At 47.8% G+C, this 20000-nt stretch overlaps 1 protein-coding gene across 7 annotated transcripts in view; it reads right to left on the reverse strand.

Moving 5' to 3' along the window:
- LOC147256725 (cyclin-dependent kinase 17-like) overlaps positions 1 to 20000 on the reverse strand; it is a 38398-nt gene that overhangs the window by 12030 nt on the left and 6368 nt on the right. For 3 of the 7 annotated variants that reach the window (XM_086214961.1, XM_086214963.1, XM_086214962.1), the window contains exons 3-5: positions 17236 to 17400; positions 5686 to 5819; positions 1520 to 1645 (exon numbers count right to left, since the gene is read on the reverse strand). In XM_086214961.1, coding sequence (XP_086071087.1) covers positions 1520 to 1645; positions 5686 to 5819; positions 17236 to 17400 — 425 coding nt within the window. Of the gene's footprint in view, positions 1 to 1519; positions 1646 to 5685; positions 5820 to 8486; positions 8955 to 17235; positions 17401 to 17857; positions 18425 to 20000 lie in introns of those variants that run through there. The other 4 variants (XM_086214964.1, XM_086214967.1, XM_086214966.1 and 1 more) reach the window with 3 other exon arrangements.

Below are 20000 nucleotides of genomic sequence, written 5' to 3' on the forward strand. Positions count from 1 at the left end.
CGATTAAGCGACAGGGTTTGTGACAAAACCACGTGTCCCTCCTCAGCAGCGCTGACGACTGAACTGGACTGCTGTTAATAATTGATCATTGATGGGCCAGCACGTGAACGAAAACTGATAGCCGCCAACTTCACTTACATTTCAGTGGAAGATCCACATTCAGTTTCAGGATGTTAGGTGACACCGACACATGTTCCAAAAGTCACAAAGCCATCACAGTGTGCGTCCAGAAACACGCTGGTGTGGAAGCTCACACTCGTTCAGCCTGAGGATTGCTAGGGTTAGAATACATCAGCTACTCGACATTTTCTATTCCTCTGCTAAAACCCTGCTAGTGGAGCAAATTAAATACTAAAAGTAGGCTGGAAACACACGAAAAGGACCTAATGACGGAGCAAATGAGGCCGAGCCCAGTCAAGCGTAGTTCAGCTGTGTTGCTGAGCTGTGCTCACGTGCCAAGACGATGCTTCACCCTGACACTCATCTTTAACTCCACTCTTCGATCTGCATTTGAAGTCATGCTTTCCTGTGTTTTGTTTCACTCTGCAGCACTCCAGTATCGCCCTCTCTGCACCTCCTCCTTGCTCTTTGGCTCACTTCAAGGTGTCCCGGCGTGTAATCCTAGTCAGGGGAGGAGCTGCAGCGGATGAGTCTGACACTGCTGCTGAATTATTGATGGATCTATTACATCACGGACATGCAACGGCCCTGCAGACACAGGCACGGACCCGGCATGTCTGAAAATAATGTAAAGAAACAAATACAGCAAGGGTCCGCCCCATTCTTCTCATCCACGTTTCCACTGTGAATGTCTCTTCATCTTCCTCCCTACAAACCTCCCTCCCACAGACTCTTGTCTTTCATCTCAGCGAGAGTCCTGCAGAAAAAGGCATCATTAAACTCACTTCAAGTTGGGAGCTGGAGGCAGGGCCCTGGCCCTGGTCAATTACTCCAGGAAATGGTTGATGGGGGCGAATCCTTCATGCTTTCTCAGAGATGATCAAGGTCTTTGGTGCAATGGGTTGTGTGAAATGTATCAGTAAAGCAGGAGGAGTTCAAGTTAGATGGAACAAGCAGAGGGGAGGCGTGTTGGAGCCGTGATCATGGGACCGGTGGTGCAGGGTCCTCAGCAGCACAAAGGCGTGTTCTGCATATTCATGAATATTTGCACATTTCTCCCCTCTCCTTCTGCACAATAGCAGAGCCCCTCCTCTCTCCCCCACTCAGATTCCTACCCACAATGCTCTTGGCCTGGATACATAATACAGAATCATTCACCCCCCCTGAGGCATTGTCAACTCTGTAGCAAAACTCTGGGAGCATTTCCACTGCGGCGGGTGTGTTTTAGCTGCGTGGGTGTCAAGCACAAGATCTCCTGAGTTCACATGTTTCGTTTCAAAACAAAGCGACGTCATGAAAGCAGGTACAGCAGAGCGGCTGACCACAGCGCGTTCCAGCTGCTCTGCACACACACACACACACGCACACGCACGCACATGCACGCACACGGAGTACTGACCAATGAAGCGCGTCGTAGCCTGCGGCTCATGGGCTTGTCGAAGGGCGGGCTGTTCATGGCAAACTTCTCTAAGTAGCCCTCCGGTAACCTGATATCAGCTGGGAGAGACAAACGTTTGTTTATGTCCTGAAACACAGAGAGAAATTCAACGTTTGAGAGTCTCACAATCCATCAGATTTCTCAGATGAAAGCTGCAACATTAGGACCTACCCATGAAAACATTTGTGTATTCATACTGATGCATGATCAACAGTAGTTCATGCAGCTCAGAACAGATTATGAGACATTACATATGACCGGTTTATGACCATCTACCTTTGTGCTGGAGTTTAATTATCTCAACATCACGTACCAACCGTCGTGATTACCAGGATCAAACTAGTTTACCACATGTGGTTTTTAAACAACTTTTCCTCCCATTTGAAAGGGACACTGGTTTGGACAGCAGCAGCGTGGGGGCGAGAGCGGGGATAACTTCCCACTCACGTAGCGGCGATACCTCTGAGTGACTCTCAGCTGTTGTCCAGGAAAAACATTCACATACTCAACAAAGTTCAGATACATTTCCTGTCCGTCAGGTCGAACATGGACAGATGGAGCTCAGCGGAGGCAGCAGGGGCGAGACTGGTGTCTGAGCATCGAGGGAGTGACGGCGACAGCTACCGTCCAGCAGTGCATTCTGGTTAATGTAGGCTTACCATCTTCCAAGCTAAGGGGAAACTGGGCCATACGGAAGAAAATGACTATTAAAATATTCAGGTGCTTTTTTTTGTTATCATTATATATCATGAGATTTGATAGAAGTGAGACACAAACTACTGAAACCTTAACTTTATCTGACATTTCAAAGTGTTCAGACAAATCTGACTATTTGCTTTTATCTCTGATTACGATAGTAGAGTTGTTTACCTCCATTCTTGATATTCAGCAAAACACATCATCAAATGTAACATCAGACAATATTCTCGATGGATGTGTTGCTGCCTTTTTCCTCTGGTCCCATCGAGCAATTTAAAAGTATTCACACACATCACAAAGATCTCTGCTATATGAGAAAACCACCTTTCCAGAGATGACAAAACAGTTGTCTGTCTCACTGTGCAGCAGAGAGAAAACTCTGAGGCCACTACATGATGTGTTCCTGGGAAAATCCTGGGAAGTTCCTGGGAAGTTCGACTCATAGTTGGCAGAGTGAGAACGTTCCCTGACACAGTGGAACACATCTGGGACTGGTCTCTGTGCTGCCTGCTTTTCGGCAGCAGCCTTCTCTTTTGTATAGTGTAGCTGACGTCTCTGTGAATGTGTGTACTGTAAAGTTCTAATGTCAAGATGTTGGAACCTGAGAGATCTCCTCTGGAGAACCGTTGTTTGTTGGAGAAAACTAAAGCGGTGATTTGGGTCAGTATGCTATTCATGTAGCAACAACTTCAGCTACTTAGCTTGCTGAAGTGCTAACTGTGTGAAACTACTTCTCCCACAATGCATCAATACTATATGCTATATATGTAGGACATGTTCCATGGCAAGGTGCCAATCACACGTTGTTACCATGGCAGCAGGGGCTGGCTGGCCCAGTCCCAACAGCCCCGCAGTGCATCTCCTCCATGTGAGTGTGTGAAATCATGTGTTTACATCTGAACATCAGTAGGAGGGCAGTGTGTGTGTGTGTGTGTGTGTGTGTGTGTGTGTGTGTGTGTGTGTATGTGTGTGTGTGTGGGAGGGCAGAAAGTGTGTGTGCTTTTAGATGAAAGGTAGAAAGATTCTATGCCTGTGAAGGTTTTATCAGAGCTCAGTAACATGCAATCATGTATAGAAGCCCTCACCCGAAGAACAGGGATCCACAGTACCACACACACGCACTGAGAACACACGCACTGAGAACACACGCACTGAGAACGCCAGCTGATGTGACCTACAGGCTTTGCAGCACCACTGAATATCTAAACCATCCAAAAATGAATCAAAGGGAGAGCGAGCACCACAACAGCACACTGAAGCTGCAGATTCCTCCCATGAAAACTCTCGTTTACAGTAACTTTTCCACCCGTATCCGATTTAATCTCCGATTCCAGAGACTTCTGATGACCAAAGCAACAGATTTTCACACATGGACTACACGTACAAAAGGCAACAATGGACCCAAGTTGACAAAGACTGACACTGATGCCCCCCAGTAGAGACTGAACAACATAAACACACGTGCCCCCATACTCACAATGCAGAACAGCTCTAGTAGCTCCCTCATTGTCCTCCTTAAACGTGTCTTTCTATACACTCACACACACATGTGCTTTCTATGATGCCCGTCTCTGTCCTGCCACATGACTGCACACACACGGTAACAGAGAGAGAGAGAGAGAGAGAGAGCGAGAGAGAGAGAGAGAGAGAGAGACTGGCACTGTGGTGGAGTGCCATCCACATGCTCAGAGATGGAGGAGGAGGATAAAAGAAGAGGAGAGGGAGGAGGGGAAAGCAGGAGGAGAGAGGAATGGACAGATTCCTGAGAGGAGGAAGGCAGATGGGGGGAAGGGGGAATGGATGGGGGCAGCTGAGAGGAAACATTGTTTTTCTGATATCTCTCTCTCTCTCTCTCTCTCTCTCGCGCTCTCTCAGTTATTTTGCTCTCCTTCTCCACCTCCTGAGTCTTAATCCTTTGGATCTCAATTTTCTTTTTATACATTAATTATTCTTACTTTCGTACTCGCTCACCCAGGCATTTCTCTCTCCACAACAGCGCCCCTCCTCCTCTCTCCTCTCTCTGTGGCGAACATGGTCTAAATTAGTCCCTTCCACTGTTCACAGCAGTCAGAGCCTGTGTGTCCAGAGGCATTTCCCATAATACTGCTGTGCTCATCACTCTCCAGCTCCTTCACACACACACACACACACACACACACACACACACACACACACACACACACACACACACAGAGTCTGACCAACACATGAGCACATATTTGGGGAAGTGACAAAACAAAGCAAGTAAAAGTGACGTCTCCTGTCCAGGGACAGCACAGGTACACTCGCACAGACAGGCGAGTCACGTTAGCTCCTGGTTCAGCCCTAATTTAACAAATCACATGTGACAATAACCACATCCTGCTGGACACACAAGTCTTGAAAAGCAACTTTCGCATCAATAGGAGGTGATGAGGGAAAAGTGTGAGTTCTATGCAAAACCACAGGGGAGCTGTGCAGGGAGGACGTGAGTATGTATCTCGTTCCATGCATGAAACTGTGGGGGCCACCTCTTCTTAACCATACCTTCTCCTATCAGTGTAGATGATTAAGTTACTTGTTCGAGCTGCAGCTGGGAATTGTGTTGAGTACGGAACAGTGTGGAGTTACTTACTTCTCTGTTTAAGGACTTTATCAGCCTGCACTTCCCTGTCCCCATCACTAACCCTTGATTCACTGTAAGCTTCCATGTTTCCAGTGAAGTGCACCTGTGAACGGATGATTCTATTCTGGTGTGACAGTGAGCTGCAGGGTTACAAATACACCCGCTTGTCAAAAAAACCAAGGGTGGAACCAAAATTCACTGTTGTTGTTTCCCTCTTGTCCAGTTTAATGAAACTTCTATCCATCCATCCATCGTCTTCCACTTATTCCTGTTAAGGGTGCCGGTGGGGCTGGAGCCTATCCCAGCAGCTACGGGCGAGAGGCGGGGTTCACCCTGGACGGGTCGCCGGTGTTTAATGAAACTTGATCGTCACAATTTCTAATTTCATTGCTAAGTGAAGCAATGTTGACGTAAAAAACCCAGACCCCAGATGAATATTCCTGATAGGCCGTATGAATGTTCTCATGCTCCTCAAACTCACCTGACACGACTTGTTCAACGTCGTTATTAGAACACGATACATTCAGAAACAGGCCAAATTCTAAAATTAAACTGGAATATGCTATTTACACAGCAAATATGAAATATGGAGTACTGGTGTTCGTGTGCATGTCAGCGTAGCAGGCGGCCAACACCTGAGTGCCTGCATGTAGAGAGTAATATTCCAATACTATGAAATGAGCTCAAACTGACAGGCTGGCCACTCTGGGCGCTGCCCAGGTCCTGGTCTGAGTGGTGTCAATCACACTCACGCTGTGTCCAGGTGTGCTTCCCCTGCTTACATACATGACTAAAGCAGGTGAGTGTCTCTGGCCTCCAGTACCTCGTTAGAGATGCGCCGATGGTGGTTGTTCCTCATACGGACCCTGACTGGACTCTGGACCTCATCAGAAGACGTCCCGGATGCCTGATCACTCTCCCCATCAGAACCCATCTTCACGTTCTCATGGACAATACCTGGAGCAGACACAAACCTGCGTTACTGAGGAGATTCACACTGGTGAAGACACAACACACAACACACATCCTGGGAGACTTTATTTCTGTTCGCCTCGGTTTTTCAGTTTTGTGGCAACATCATCTTTCTGTCCGTCATCTCCTTAGGGTCGGTCAGAGGACACGACCTTTTGCTTTTCTCAGACCCCCCCCCCCCACGCACACACACACACACACACACGCACGCACGCACGCACGCACGCACGCACACACTCCCACCGCCTGTGACAGCCATAGTAAGGTCCCAAACCCCCAGCCGTGCAGGGGTGCAAGCCAAGTGTGTATAAATTACCACCGGTGAGATGAGGAGGTCACAGATCAATATTACCCTGCATGCAATGGGAGCTTTTCCATCTCTGCCCTCCACCGCTCACGTCATCCCCCCAGAATTCATCTGATTAATGAGTCAGGGTGCAGCAGACTGAACTGTGTGAGTGTGTAAATGTGGGAGGAGGGGCTTCTCAGTCAGGGGCATGTGCAGCACATGTAGATGCGTGTGTCTGTCGGGTTTGTTGCAGGAAGCTGCTGCATGTAAGGAAATAACAGATGTTGAAGCTCAACTTGAACACTGGAACATCCCACCATCATCTACTGTTGACATTTTCAACACCCACCACAGGCAGAGGATCAGGTGATGGAGGGAAAATAGGGGTGAGGGGAGGGTGGTGCTGGGAGGAGGGCATGGAGAGAGCCTGTCCCCTGAGGACTGAGGGCTGGGTGGTGGAGCTACTCACCCTGGAGCCCTGCGCGTGTCTGCTGTGAACACGTTCTGCTCGTCCGTCTGTCTCCTTGATGTAGTCAAGGTTATAAGAAGATGGTCTATGGACTCTTAGCTAAAATAACTTGAGGCATTTCCTCTTTGTGCAGCCTATTAAACGCATGCTGTGCATCAAGGATGTCTAGCATGTTGCCCTCTGACCTCCAGAATTCTTCTAAAACCCTGAATCCAATATTACATTGGAACTGTGCCGTCCATCTTCCCCCTGATAGTCAACCAGTGCAGATCCCTGCTGGTGATTCCAGCCTGCATCTGTCCGCTGGTCTGTCTGTTGACAACAGCAGCATATGTTCATCACCTAAGCACAGCTGCGTGAAGATGATATGATTTGTGATATCAGAGGGAATGTTAGTTTTAACATCATTATTTTCATTTTCATTGAAGCACCACACGACTGAGGATGCTTCGCAGTCACAGGTGTTTCAGGTTCTCTTGCTTCGCTCCAGGAGCTCCCTGCTGCTGTTTCCACTGATTCCAACACTCTACTGTTGCGTATCGCTGCCCAACTTTGAATCGCCTTTCTACAAATGGAGACTCGCCGTCACTGAAAATGAGGGTCCCCCAAAGTCTCCTGAGCATAAATAATGTATCAAACTAAAAAAAATGCGTAAGATGAATATGATGTGCAGGCAGGACGTCGGCAACACCGTCATATTTGATGTAAAATGGAGCATTGATACACAATTAGCCTTTGACAAATATTCTGTCTTCTTGTCATCCGGAATTTTGCCATCTTATTAAGTTTAAACAATTTAGCAGCCGTGACGTATAGTAATCAGTCATTTAGATCTCCAAGTCAGCTTTACTGCATGTGGACTAAAGGTGAGGCAGCCCAGGTGAGGGGTCACAGGTGACGCCCCACAGGGATCCTCTACTCAGAATGTGTCACAGCTCTTTTTCCAATGCTTGTGTCTCCCCCAGGATAAATACAGGACATTCCTTTGTCCCTCACATCAACACCCTCCAACTTTGTTTGAATATGCAGACAAGCTCCCTCATGAACCCTCAAACCACACAGGACCGTCTTCCCCTGCTGCAGGTTCTTCTGCTCCACTTCCACAGCACCACTGAGTGGCCTGGTTAGACCTGCTGACTCCCTGCTAGCGTGTTTGGAGGACTGAGTGGGCTGCTTTTAGAACCAGCCTCACCTCCACCAACTCTGCATTTATTCCACTTAGCTGGGAATCCATCTCAGGCACATGTTGGCAGTGCCTCGGAAATGACGGCAGAGAGGCTGTTAACAGAAGTAAATGTGAGATTCCCTTCAGGGGTCCTTCAAAGAGAGATGGAAACCTTTAAATCTTCCTCTGAGCCAGGCACTGAGCTGGGTCAGGGCTTGCTGAAGGGTGCCTTGGTGGGACGGGGGGCGCTGTCCACATCCTACACATCAGCCACTGTTATCACGAGCTGAACCTTCTCTTTAGCTCACAGGGATTTTGATCAACTGACTCGGTGCATCCTGTCTAAATTTGGCACACGCAGGAATAGAGATACTGCAGTGAGCTGAGTAAAAAATTTAAAGCACACACACACAGACACAGACACAGACACACACACACACACACACACACACACACACACACACAGAGTACTGGTTGAGTGACTTCATATTAAAGAAGATACTGAAATACTTTGAAATTGATTAGTTTAGTTCCATTTGAAGGAGCAGCCTGTTCTCATGGTTAATCTGTGTCTTTTATACCAAACAAGACACCTGGGGACACTTGTTTGATTTTAACTTCACACCCCACAGACAGAAATAATACACAGCTGCTCACAGCATCGCATGGACGATGAGGGACGGATGAGAGGATGAAGGTGAAGAGGAGCACGCCAGTGATGAGACTCACCAATACGGTTCCCAGGAGGACGGCACGAGTCTAGCACTCGCAACATACGGAAAGGGGACAGCCTCAGTGGGGTGTCTCTCTCCCCCACTCTCATCCCCTCGCCTATTCTAACCTCCCCCGTCCTTGAGTCTCCCAGCCTGGGGGCACTAGCAGAGCACCCCTGGGGGTTGCCTGACGTCTCCATTGTTTCAGAGGATTCCAAGCACTACAGTTGTTTAAAATGTCAAAAATTACATTTCCCAAAGAGGCAAAAAAACAAGACCACTTCAGTCCAGTTTGTGTCCCAGTCCCCAGGTCCAGGTGAGACCCGTCCTTTAGGAGGTGCAGCAGATCAAGGGTTTCAGTTGCTGAGCTAAATCCAATCTTCAGGCGTTCTGTATGTCCAGGAGAACGTTGAGAACAGGTCTCACATTAGGACTGCAACTCCCCAAGCTTCTACTCCACTTTAGCTCTCTCTCTCTCTCCCTCCTTCTCTCTCTCCCTCTCCCCCCCCCCTTCTCGGCTTTCCTGTAGACACTCCCTCTCTCCTTCTCTCTTTCTGCCTCCTTTTTCCTCTGCAGTCACACTCTGCTTGCTGAGTAAGGAAGGTCAAACACCGTGCAGGTAGACAAAAAGCTGCAGAGACCGTCTGACAGAACTGCTCCAGGCTGTCATCTGAGTATAACAGGTGACTGTCCTCCATCTAAATGAGCCCACGCCTGCACCGAGACAAACTTACCGCTCATCTTAGCAATAAACTATGTGACCTCTTTAGTGTCCAGCCCTCCCCCTTTACACCCCTCCCTTGTTCTCTTCATTTGCAGTCCACTGCTCCCCTGCTGTCTAATGTGTGTCCTCAGTCAGATGTCTCTGCTTTGTCCTCCTTCTTCTTCCTCACCACTCTTCCCAGGCTGTTGTGCTGCTCTCTCGCAATCCCACTCCCTTCTTCGGCTGCTCCCTCCTCGCCTCTGGCGCCCCTATCAGTGCTTTCAGTGTTGTTAGTCCTCTAGCTCCCTCCCCTCACCTTGCCATTACCCTCCTCCCACTCATGCGATACCAATCTCTCTCACTCCCGCTCTCTCTCTCCCCATCCCTATCTAATATGTGTCCCTCTCTTTCTCTCATTCCTTCTCTGTCTGGGTCCAGAGATGGTGTTGAACACATGAAACACTCCTCTTCTCTCTCTACTCAGGAGCTGACGTCAATTTCCTGCCTGATCAGCCTCTTTCATAAACTCTGCTTGTACCACTCTACATCATTCCTCTCTTCTCTCTCTCTCTCTCTTGCTTCATCCCTCTGCTCCACCTTCTGCTTCCTCATCCTTATCATTTCAGCAAAGACAATGAAACTCCAATCTTTTCAGAGATGCTTCTAGCATCTTCGCCTCCATCCTCCTCTACATTCACCAGTAGCCATGCTAAACTTGTGCAGGCACACACGTGCTCTCTCTCAGGAACACGCCACCACACACACATATGTTTACATGGACGGCAATAATGCAACGTTTTGCTAAAGTGAGACATTCAGGCTTTTATTCATATCCATTGACAGAGCAAAGTCCGACTGCTGACTGAAAACAAAACACCCGCCCACGTGACATTCCTACGCTCTTCCTCGGAGTTTCCCTCCCCAATGTGACCTGAAACAGTCTCTGTCACGTCACCACTGATAATACAAAACCCTGTGCTGAGGCTGAGTTTGCAGCACTGGCTACGACCATGAGTTCAGGCGTGTCCCTCTACTGTGTTTGTCTACTAGATCATAAAATGTCACCTCTCCCCTCTTGTCAGTAATCAGGTTGTACAGCACCCACACACCCAACATGACAATAATGATGCGCCTGATTCACACAAACACACCAGGTCGTGGTGGAATAAAGAGCTCAGCTGAGTAAATACTGCATGGAAACACTGAGTGCATCGTATCTTTAATCACCATAGGTGTGGAAGCCAGAACAAAATAAACATTTAGGAGTACTTTAAGTGTGTTTTCTAAGAGTCTGTTGCTCTCCACTTCCACTCATTGCAAGGACTGACTGTTTGACTGACATATATTGATGCAAAGTGCTGCATCCTTGAGCTCCAGGCTGTCTAAAAAAGTCAAGGACAGAGGCTCACTACTAAGCCCTTCACCCATCACTGTCATCCGCCTCTTTACACTCACAATTGCAACTGAATCATCAAAGATGTCTCTCCCGCTCTGCAGTCACCTCCACACATCTCTTCACTCTGTTCAAGGTCTCGTTCCTCGTCCACCGCTTAAAAACACTGTTAATGTCACAATGTGGCTGACTGCATTTGTGCTTTTATTTTAAAAAATAATGTTGTTATCCCCAAAACAATTTCAACATTAATACCACAATCTGCCTCCTGACGAGAGAGATGATAAAAATCAAAGAGCCCATAACATCCCAGAGGAATGCACTCGCACAGAAAATCTGACAGGCCTGCAGGGACTGGAGGGGGAATTTAGACTGCAGTAATTACCTCTAACCCTTTTATCTGCATCTGAGGAATCGTATTATTCAATTACTGGGACCAGAGAGCCGGCTGCACTGGCTCCATATGTGCTGGTCCCTGATGCCTCAACCCCTCTTCCACAGCACTTTGTCCTACAGTACTCACATGATGGTACTATGTTGATGTGTATAAATATCCGCTTCAAGTCTCAGTAAGCAGAGAGAATCTTAGCAGTTTCTACAGCACTATTTGATATAATTGTATATCTCGATGAAAAACGTTGAGTTGTCAAACGTCCAAGGGCCCCATTATTTAACCTCCAGCCTCTCAAACACGGTCGAGCATCGTTTTGCCTTGATATCATCTAATAAGCCGTTTGGAAAGAGCTCACACGATGCTGACACTTCTCTCATGGAATCTTTCCCAATTATTCTCCTGCAAAAGCTCCCAGCTCATTAAGTTTTGATGGCCTCCGTGCAGCAACTGCTTTCTTTAAGTCCCACCGAGGATTTTCAGTGGGATCTAAATCTGCGGACTGCGGGCCACAGCAGGACTGAGTCCTCCAGTGGTGTTGACAGTGCTCGGGGTCAGTCAAGATGTCCACCAAGTTCAAGTTCATCACAGAGGCTACAATAGCCCTTCATCCCATGTGAATCCTGCGCCACAGGGACATTCCAGATTGTTGGTTTCAGCGCGACTAAACTGCAAGCACTCACCACTGGTGACACAGAGTCAGCAGCTGGCTCCTGCTGCAGCTGCCCAGCGTCCGAACATCAGCGTCAGAACAGTTCGCTCCACTGCCCCTGGATTCTAACTCCTTGGATGGATACATGCTCTCTTTTATTGATACCATGTGACTTCCTGCCTCCCTGTGGTTATAAATGCTATGGCCACAAGGTGGCATCAGTCACTTATGTGTCAATGTGCTGTAGGTGGTTTTCGGCCCCTGGATTAACATGGTTGTTCTTACCTTTCCTGCACCAGACAAACCACTGATCTATGTGGACAGACAGTGCCAGGCCAGATCCAGTGCTCCAAACTGTGTCCCACAGCTCTCCAACAGCATCCAAATTTCTTCTGGAATATTCCTGCTGATCTTTAATATGCTTATGGCTTGGAAGCACTTAAACCTTTGGAGTCTGGCAGCTTCGTGAATACCTCGACTTTCACACCAGATCCTGGACAAACCTACTTTCAATACCGATCACAGTTCCACATAATAAAATATGCATGTTGCAATTTGTCAGCTCAATTCAGTTTTACAACATATCACCCTTTGGAGCTTTACTCCTCAGGTAATGAAATTTGGTACCAGATGATATCAAACGGGGAATCTCTACAGCCCAGCCAGGTATTTTGCAGTAGCGTGCAAGATTTTCCTCCAGACTAGTTTATCTATTTATTCCGTTTTTTTACATATTTTTCATCGAGGTCCTGGTCTCATGATTGTAATGGAGCCATGCTCATAATTTCCTTCTGCTCTGCGTCTCTGATGCTTTTGCTGAATGACAGTAAAGGAATCTTGAATCTCCTCTCTGCTTTGGGGAGAGACCCTCAGTCTTCACCACAGTTGCAACACACACGAAAAACAGGCAAGCTAAAGTAAACCAAAGGTTTTTTCCAGTGTGTTATTCAGTTATTCAACTTTAGTTCATAAACACAAGCCGTAGTAAAATGTAGTGATCAAATTGTCAAAATATAGTCTAAAAAATGATATTATTTTGTCTTTGTTCATTTGGTGCCTCACTCAACAATAACTTCATCTCAAGGCACATCCCGCTCTGCAGGGGGGTTTAAAGTTATGATTTTCTATTCATTTTCTTTGGAGGTACAACATAAGAGGCTGAACATCACCAGCATCGTAGCAACGTCTTCGCTTTGCCTCCAGCAACCTTAACACACGGGAAAAGATTACAAAACCAACGGCATCAAAGGAGAGCACTCGATTGTTATGAAATCCAATCTAGGAGTGAGCAAAGAGTGTTAGCGTGAACGAATGGAGGGCCGAGAGTGAGAGGCTCCACCGTTAATGCAGTGTTGATGCATTACATGAAATCCCCACCACACAGCAGGTCTCTCATGGTGTACCAGACAATGAGGGCACCGTGAGAAGTTTCCAGTTTCATTTTTGCACCGCTCTGGTTTCTCCTGCAAGTTAAATATGGTGTTTTGATGGATGTAGAGAGAGAGAGACAGAATGGGGAAACAAACAAGAAGACACCTGAGAGAGAATCCAAAATAGAAGCCGACAACAGGTTTCACAAAGAAAAAAAAGGGCAACTTCAGCTTAAATCTTTTTTTTTCTTTCTTTTTTTGACATCAGAGCCACCTTAATGTGAAAGGTTCGAGGAGAGAGCAGAGAAAAGAGTCAATGCAGAGTGCAATGGTTTCATTTCCTCAGTGGGAGTACAGTGCAGAGTGGGATGAGGTTCTCATAGAACTGTAAATGGTGCCAGCACCTCTAACATGGAGCCCACAGAAAGACCCACTTACACAAATGAGAAGTGTCTGTCATGGAACGCTTGGACAAATGGACAGAGCAAGTTAGCAAATGACGGAGAGAGAAGAGAGAGAGAGCAAGGCGAGGTAATCTCTCTGGTGCAGTGGGGAGAGAGAGGGGAGGGAGGGGGAGAGATTGCATCATCATGTTGCTCTATGAAAGGTGTGACGTGCTCTGACTGCTGAACAGCCCACAGTGAGTCAGCAGCACCAACCAGAGGGATTCACACGCACACGCATGGACCACTTAAAATTTCAACCTCCACCTTATCAGGGTTATAATTAGTAAACAGCTTTCCTTCTCTCATGAGTCAAGCTGCGCCGTTTTTATGGCTTTTCTGAGAAGAGACAGAATGATGTCACCCTCAAGAGCAGCGGCCCGTGGAGCCTGCTGCACTCACACATTGCTGGTATTTCTCCATGTGTCAGCTACGACTGCACTGGCCAACATTGGCTGTGGGTTTGTAGACACACATTTATTGGCCAATGTGTGACAACAAATGCTTGAGGTCATTGATAATCTTTTCATTTGATGAATTCACTTCCTGTCGTCAATCAGGATGACCGCTGGTTACGGGCCCAAACGCTTCTGTGCTGAGTCACAGTCACCTGGACTGGTTCAGTTTCCTTGAAGATATTCAGGTCTGGTCTCTGGTGGGGAGCTGATGGTGTTAAATTGTGTGGATATGGTTGGGTCAGCTGGGAGCCGTGGGCCCGAACAAAACTGGTCTGTGCTGTGGAGGACAACACGTCGTTTTTTTAACAGCTCAATGGCAGAAAGGATCAATGACGAGTTCTTCAAACAGAAGACAGAACATAGAAGGAATCCAGTGGACCTTCAAGAGAACCACAAAGCGCCGCTGAGGCAGCTTGATTGAAAAAGAGGTGCTGATCTCACTAAACAACGGCGTGGGTTCACAGTTCTGGCTTCAGACTCTCTGCCACTATGGTAACAGTAGGTGGAGCCTCTTGACAAACGTCAAAAAGTTTGATTTTGATTTAATGTTGTGGATCATGTTAACGGGCGGCCCGGTGGAGCAGTGGTCCTCACGGTGGCCCCCCAGCAAGAAGGTTGTGGGTGGAGCAGTGGTCCTCCCTGTGGCCCCCAGCAAGAAGGTTGTGGGTGGAGCAGTGGTCCTCCCTGTGGCCCCCAGCAAGAAGGTTGTGGGTGGAGCAGTGGTCCTCCCTGTGGCCCCCAGCAAGAAGGTTGTGGGTGGAGCAGTGGTCCTCCCTGTGGCCCCCAGCAAGAAGGTTGTGGGTGGAGCCCCGGCTGCAGCACGGGGTCTTTCTGGGTGAGTCTCCATGTTCTCCCTGTTCCTGCTGGGTTCTCTCTGGTACTCCAGCTTCCTCCACAGTCCAAAGACATCAAGAGGGACCAGGTTAATCCAGACTCTAAATTGACCGTAGGCGTGGCTGGGAGAGCCAATGGTTGTCTGTCTCTATGTGTTGGCCCTGCCATGGACTGGTGACCTGTCCAGGGGGAAGGCTGCTGGGATAGGCTCCACCCCCACCACCCTCAACAGGAGAAGAGGGGGAACATGGAGGGATGGAGGGATGAATGGATGGATGGATGGAGGGATGGCTGGATGGATGGATGAGTCAATCGCATGAATCCGCTCAGTGGACAGCCAGACAGCAGCTCCTGTAAACTGATGGAGGTGTCAAGCAAACTGATTTGGTAGGAAATCCAAAGTTATAGTTTTGGCAGTAAAATGGAAGGTTGACTGACAGCCATTTGCTGCTGCCTCCATTTCCTCACAGGGATCTTTCGTTCTCATCATCTCTTCTTTTCATCTCTGCTTGCGTGATAATGAATTAAAAGCTCCTGGTACAAGTTCTCTTGCCAGCCAGACTTCAATGCATGCCAGGAGGTTCATTGCAGTCTATCTGCAGTTCAGTCAACCGAGGACTCGGGGGAAGCACGGCACAAAGCTAATACGACTCCTGAAGGAGCCATTGTGGAACGAACACTGACACCACTCTGCCCCTCATTCCATCCTCTCATACTCTTCATTCATCCCCCTTTACAGCTGAGAGAGACTCAGTCTCTTACCTTTCTCTAAGCTCCATTTCATCTCCAACATCCTCTCCTTCCCTTCTTTACCTTTCCCTTTCTAACTTCATCCCTCTGCTCCCGACAGAAGCCAACTGAGATTACTGAGCCATGCGGACACAGAGGACACGTTCCGTTACATCATGCAGGAAGGGTGACAGTGTGAGCTTGTGAGCATGTGCACGTATGTGTGTTTGTGTACGTCGGATTGAGGTCATAAGGGTTTTATCCTGCCACATTCATAGTAAACAACCCTGGATGGCCACGCTGTGTCTGTAAATGTGGTTTCATGCTCCCCCCCCCCCCCATCGTCATCTCCCAAGTGATACCAGAGTGTTTTTGTGTGTTCTCACCAACAGGTGGCAGTGTTGCTCAGGTTCTGATGAAACCACACTGCTGAGTTTACACACCTCATTCTCGAGGCAGGTGAAGGACGAAAACAATTCAAGTTCTGTTTCCATCAGTACTGACACACAGGGGACGAGACAGCATGCATCAATGTAATGTTACAGCAAAGAAATGAGGGTCACCATCGTGAGACGGCGTCATGACTCATCGCTGGAGGGAGTGTGTCTGTTCACTCGTGCATTGTGTTGTGCCATTGCTGGTAAATATTCAACACAGCACATGCAGTGTTCTATTCCAAAGCTTGTCTTAGTAAAGCTAAGAACTTCATAGACTGGTGAAATGTTCAATCCTCATAGTGCTCATGATTGATGAAGGTCAAAATGTCAGCTAGCACCGGTACACAGGGTCATTTCACCTCACAGTGGTGTGATGTCTTCATGTGCTGCTGAGTGGAGTTGGAACTCTCAGTCCACTCCGAGCCAAAGTGAATCTCCTATGTCGTCATGTGCCGTCGTGTGTCGCCGCGTGTTGTGCTTTTCATTTGACCACGAGGATGAAGAGAGTTCCTCTCCATCGCAGACAGCCATGTATGCCTTCGCCTGATCGGAGATTCGCTCCGAGTGGTGACGCCTGTCTTACATTGAGCTTCTCAGTGCTACAAACGGAAAACAACGAGTTGCTCTATTATCAACCTGCCAGGTCAGACAGGGAGAAGTTGCTCATAGAAACTCTTTAGAAACAAACACTTGGCAGTTGATTGGATGACCCATTTGTCTGTCACATGCTAATTTGAACCAACAGGCTCAACAAAAGCCACAGGCCCTCATGAGAAGAACAGAAATCTCCCACCAAGATTGGCCTGAGGTCTCTTCTCTTCCGTCAAACACTCGCCATTTCAGATGGAACTGATGTGTATAGCAGCATCTAGTCTCGCTGTTGTCACGTATGAACCACGCCCATATTTTGCCAGGAAGGATGCCGATTGGTTACAACAATTGTTGGACACAAGTGCATAACAAGAAGGCTAAAAAAGATCCTCTTCCTCACATCCAGTCACATACTGGACGGCATGGCTCAGGGGTAGAGTGGCCGTCTAGCAACCGAAGGGTTGCTGGTTCGATCCCCGATCCCGGTGACCATGTCCAAGTGTCCTTGAGCAAGATACTGAACCCATAATTGCTCCTGATGAGCAGGTTGGCGCCTTGCATGGTAGCTCCACCATCAGTGTGTGAGTGTTTGTGTGAATGGGTGAATGGGACGACACTGTAAAGAGCTTTGAGTGCCGCTAAGGTAGAAATATAGCGCGATATAAAATTGAGTCCATTTACCATTTACCATACTTCACAAAGCAGAATAGCTTCGAGCACTGTAGTGGCACAGTGTGTGTGTGTGTGTGTGTGTGTGTGTGTACCCAGGGATCCAGTCCTGTGTAGACTCAGGCAGGCTCTGTCTCTTTCCAGCCCCCCACCTGGCTCTCTGCGCAGGGCAGTGCGGCCCAGATGACCGGCGTACTGACGCAGGAAGGAAGGGGCACTGTGGGAGGCAGGATGATGCATGGCGCACACCACCATGGGCTCTGAGATACATGATCGCAGCCAGGGAGAGAGAGAGAGACAGAGAAAGAGAGAAAATGTAGGAAGAAAAGAGCACAAGAGAGGGTGTGAAAGAGAGGTGAGACCTCAGGAGAACAGCAGGTAAACACAAAAGAATCATAGAGCACACAGTCAGAAAGGGGGGGGGGGGGAGAGAGAGGGAGGAATAAGAGAAGCAGAGAGAAATTGGAGGTGGGAGCAGGAGAAAAAGAGATGACACAAGGTCACATCGCGAGCAACATGGAAAGACAGCACAACATGAAGCAAAAGGTGCAGTAAAAATCCAAGAGAGCAGATGGCTGCTGTGTTACTGTCAGCTATGCGATAATACTACAAATATATGACAGTAATACTACAGTAAAAGCTTTGGAAAGGGTACAAGAGATGTATATGTCAAGCCATAGACTGATTTTGGATGAACAGAGTGAAAAAGAAACGTACATTAGGAGGAAACAGGCCACAGAGGTGAGAAAGGAGACCTGGATGGACCTGTGACTGGTAGAACCTTCTGGACAAACAGAAGCTACTAGATGTTATCAAAAATAACAACTGAACCGAGCCCCTCCCGCGTGAAACGTCCTGTCCCTGTGAGTGTGTCAGCAGCATTCTTTCACTATTATTGATGAAACCTTTCTGCATTTCGTGGGTGGGTGCATGAGCCCACTGGATACATGGCCGAGCCTTCTAGAATCCCATATGTCCTCCACACTGCACAGTAACCTCCAGCATTGAAATCCACAGGATTCCCTCAAAGTCCGAGTCTCAGTCAGTCTGAGTCCTCAAAGAGCCCAGTGGAAGATCAAGCCTGCTTCCATGTTGCTTCTAATTAGCACGTTGAAAAAATGTGAGGAATGCTTTACAGATCTTTTGCACAGTCTGAATAAGATTAAAAGAGATGCGGGGGTGGGAGGATGAGACAGCAAGGAAGAGGGACAAGAGGAGCTGCTAAGTAAAAGATGCAGAGCTGTGGTTAAAGTTTAATGCGTCCTCCTCAGCTCCCACATCACCTCCTCAGGCCAACTCCCTCTCCTCCTCCTCCTTCTGTAAATGGACGGGCACAGCTTGAACCACTGGAAGAGAGGGATGTCAGAACAGGAGGAAAGGGATAGAGACGAGGTACAGTGTGGATGCTGTCGTCCAGCAGCTAGAATAACAGCAGCTATGAGCAGACATTAACAGCCTGTATTTAAACACAACGCAGACGTGACAGCACAGCTCAACGACAACACCGAGAAGGTTTCCTCACTTTATCTGTGACACAACAGAGGAAAACCTCCCTGGCTCTGAATCCTGAGACACACACACACACACACACACACACACACACACACACACAGAGACACACACTAGAGGTGAGGTCATCCACATTGTACCTGCAGTCCTGCAAGATGCCCAGCAGATGGCAATCCCACATTCTCAGAGTGACGTTGCTGCTTTCAAAGCTTAAACTACTTGATTTGAGTACACAAACCAACATCAGCTCTGATGATGAGCCAGCCCAGTGGACGCTGAGGTGACAGTGAAAAAAAGCTCTGGTACATTCAAACAAAATCAGTCAAGAGCTGGCACAAATGCTCTCTGCTTCAAGGAACATTTCAGTGTAAATGAAAGACGAGCAACACGACAAATATGCATCATAACATTCACACCTACACCTTCATTTGCAGACCACAACATCACTTTGTGCTTTTAATGTGTTGTTTAATCCTGCAAAAGTAGGCCTTCAGATACTGAAATGCCTTCAGAGACCCAGCTCGCCTGCTGTGGCGTGAGTCCTACCAGGGCTGCTGATGATAACTGGTAAGATATATTCCTGGTACAAAAGGAGCCTACAGAGGTTGTGGAGGTCATTAGAGGTCATCAGGGGTAACACATGAGGCCTGAAGCTTGGTGGTGGTGACCTTGAAGTCATGTGACCCTGGTGTAGCTCCTCCATCAGTTAACGTTAGCTTAGCACTGCTAACGTAGCATCCAGGCTTCCAGCATCATCAGAGGGTTCATTAGTGAAGATGATCTTGATGACCTGAACCTGGAAGATCATCAACTTTGTTCACCAGAGCTGATTTACTGATTCAATCACCACAATCACATGGAGCGATCCTATTGGCTGCTGGGGGAGGAACCAGGAGATGACCACTTCCTGTTGGTGGGGGAACAAGGAGATGACCACTTCCTGTTGCACTACAGACACACCTCATCCCTGAAATGATCACTTCCTGTTGCACGACAGACACACCTCATCCCTGAAATGATCACTTCCTGTTGGACTACAAACACACCTCATCCCCAACATGCTAACCTCTTCCTGGACTACAAGAGTATGTCATTGCTGCGCCTGCATGACGGGGCAAACAGACACTGTTGACTTTTATGTGGCAATGTGGTTAACTTGCAGAAACATTCAAACACGGGTCGTTTGGTGTTAATATGCAGGTTTGTTTATCTGGTGAATCTCCATGTAAAAGTGGCGAATGACATCATCACTTGTTCCTCTGTTGGGTGTAGAACTCTCTTGTGTGTCCAAGTTTTGCAAACACACAAGTAACTCATGAAACTCTAAGTTTGGGTTCCAGCAGTAATGTCT

Source organism: Aulostomus chinensis, chromosome 9, assembly GCF_037954235.1.
Source record: "Aulostomus chinensis isolate RoL2024-O1b breed Wild chromosome 9, RoL_Achi_v1.0, whole genome shotgun sequence".
In the NCBI taxonomy this organism is placed as follows: domain Eukaryota; kingdom Metazoa; phylum Chordata; class Actinopteri; order Syngnathiformes; family Aulostomidae; genus Aulostomus; species Aulostomus chinensis.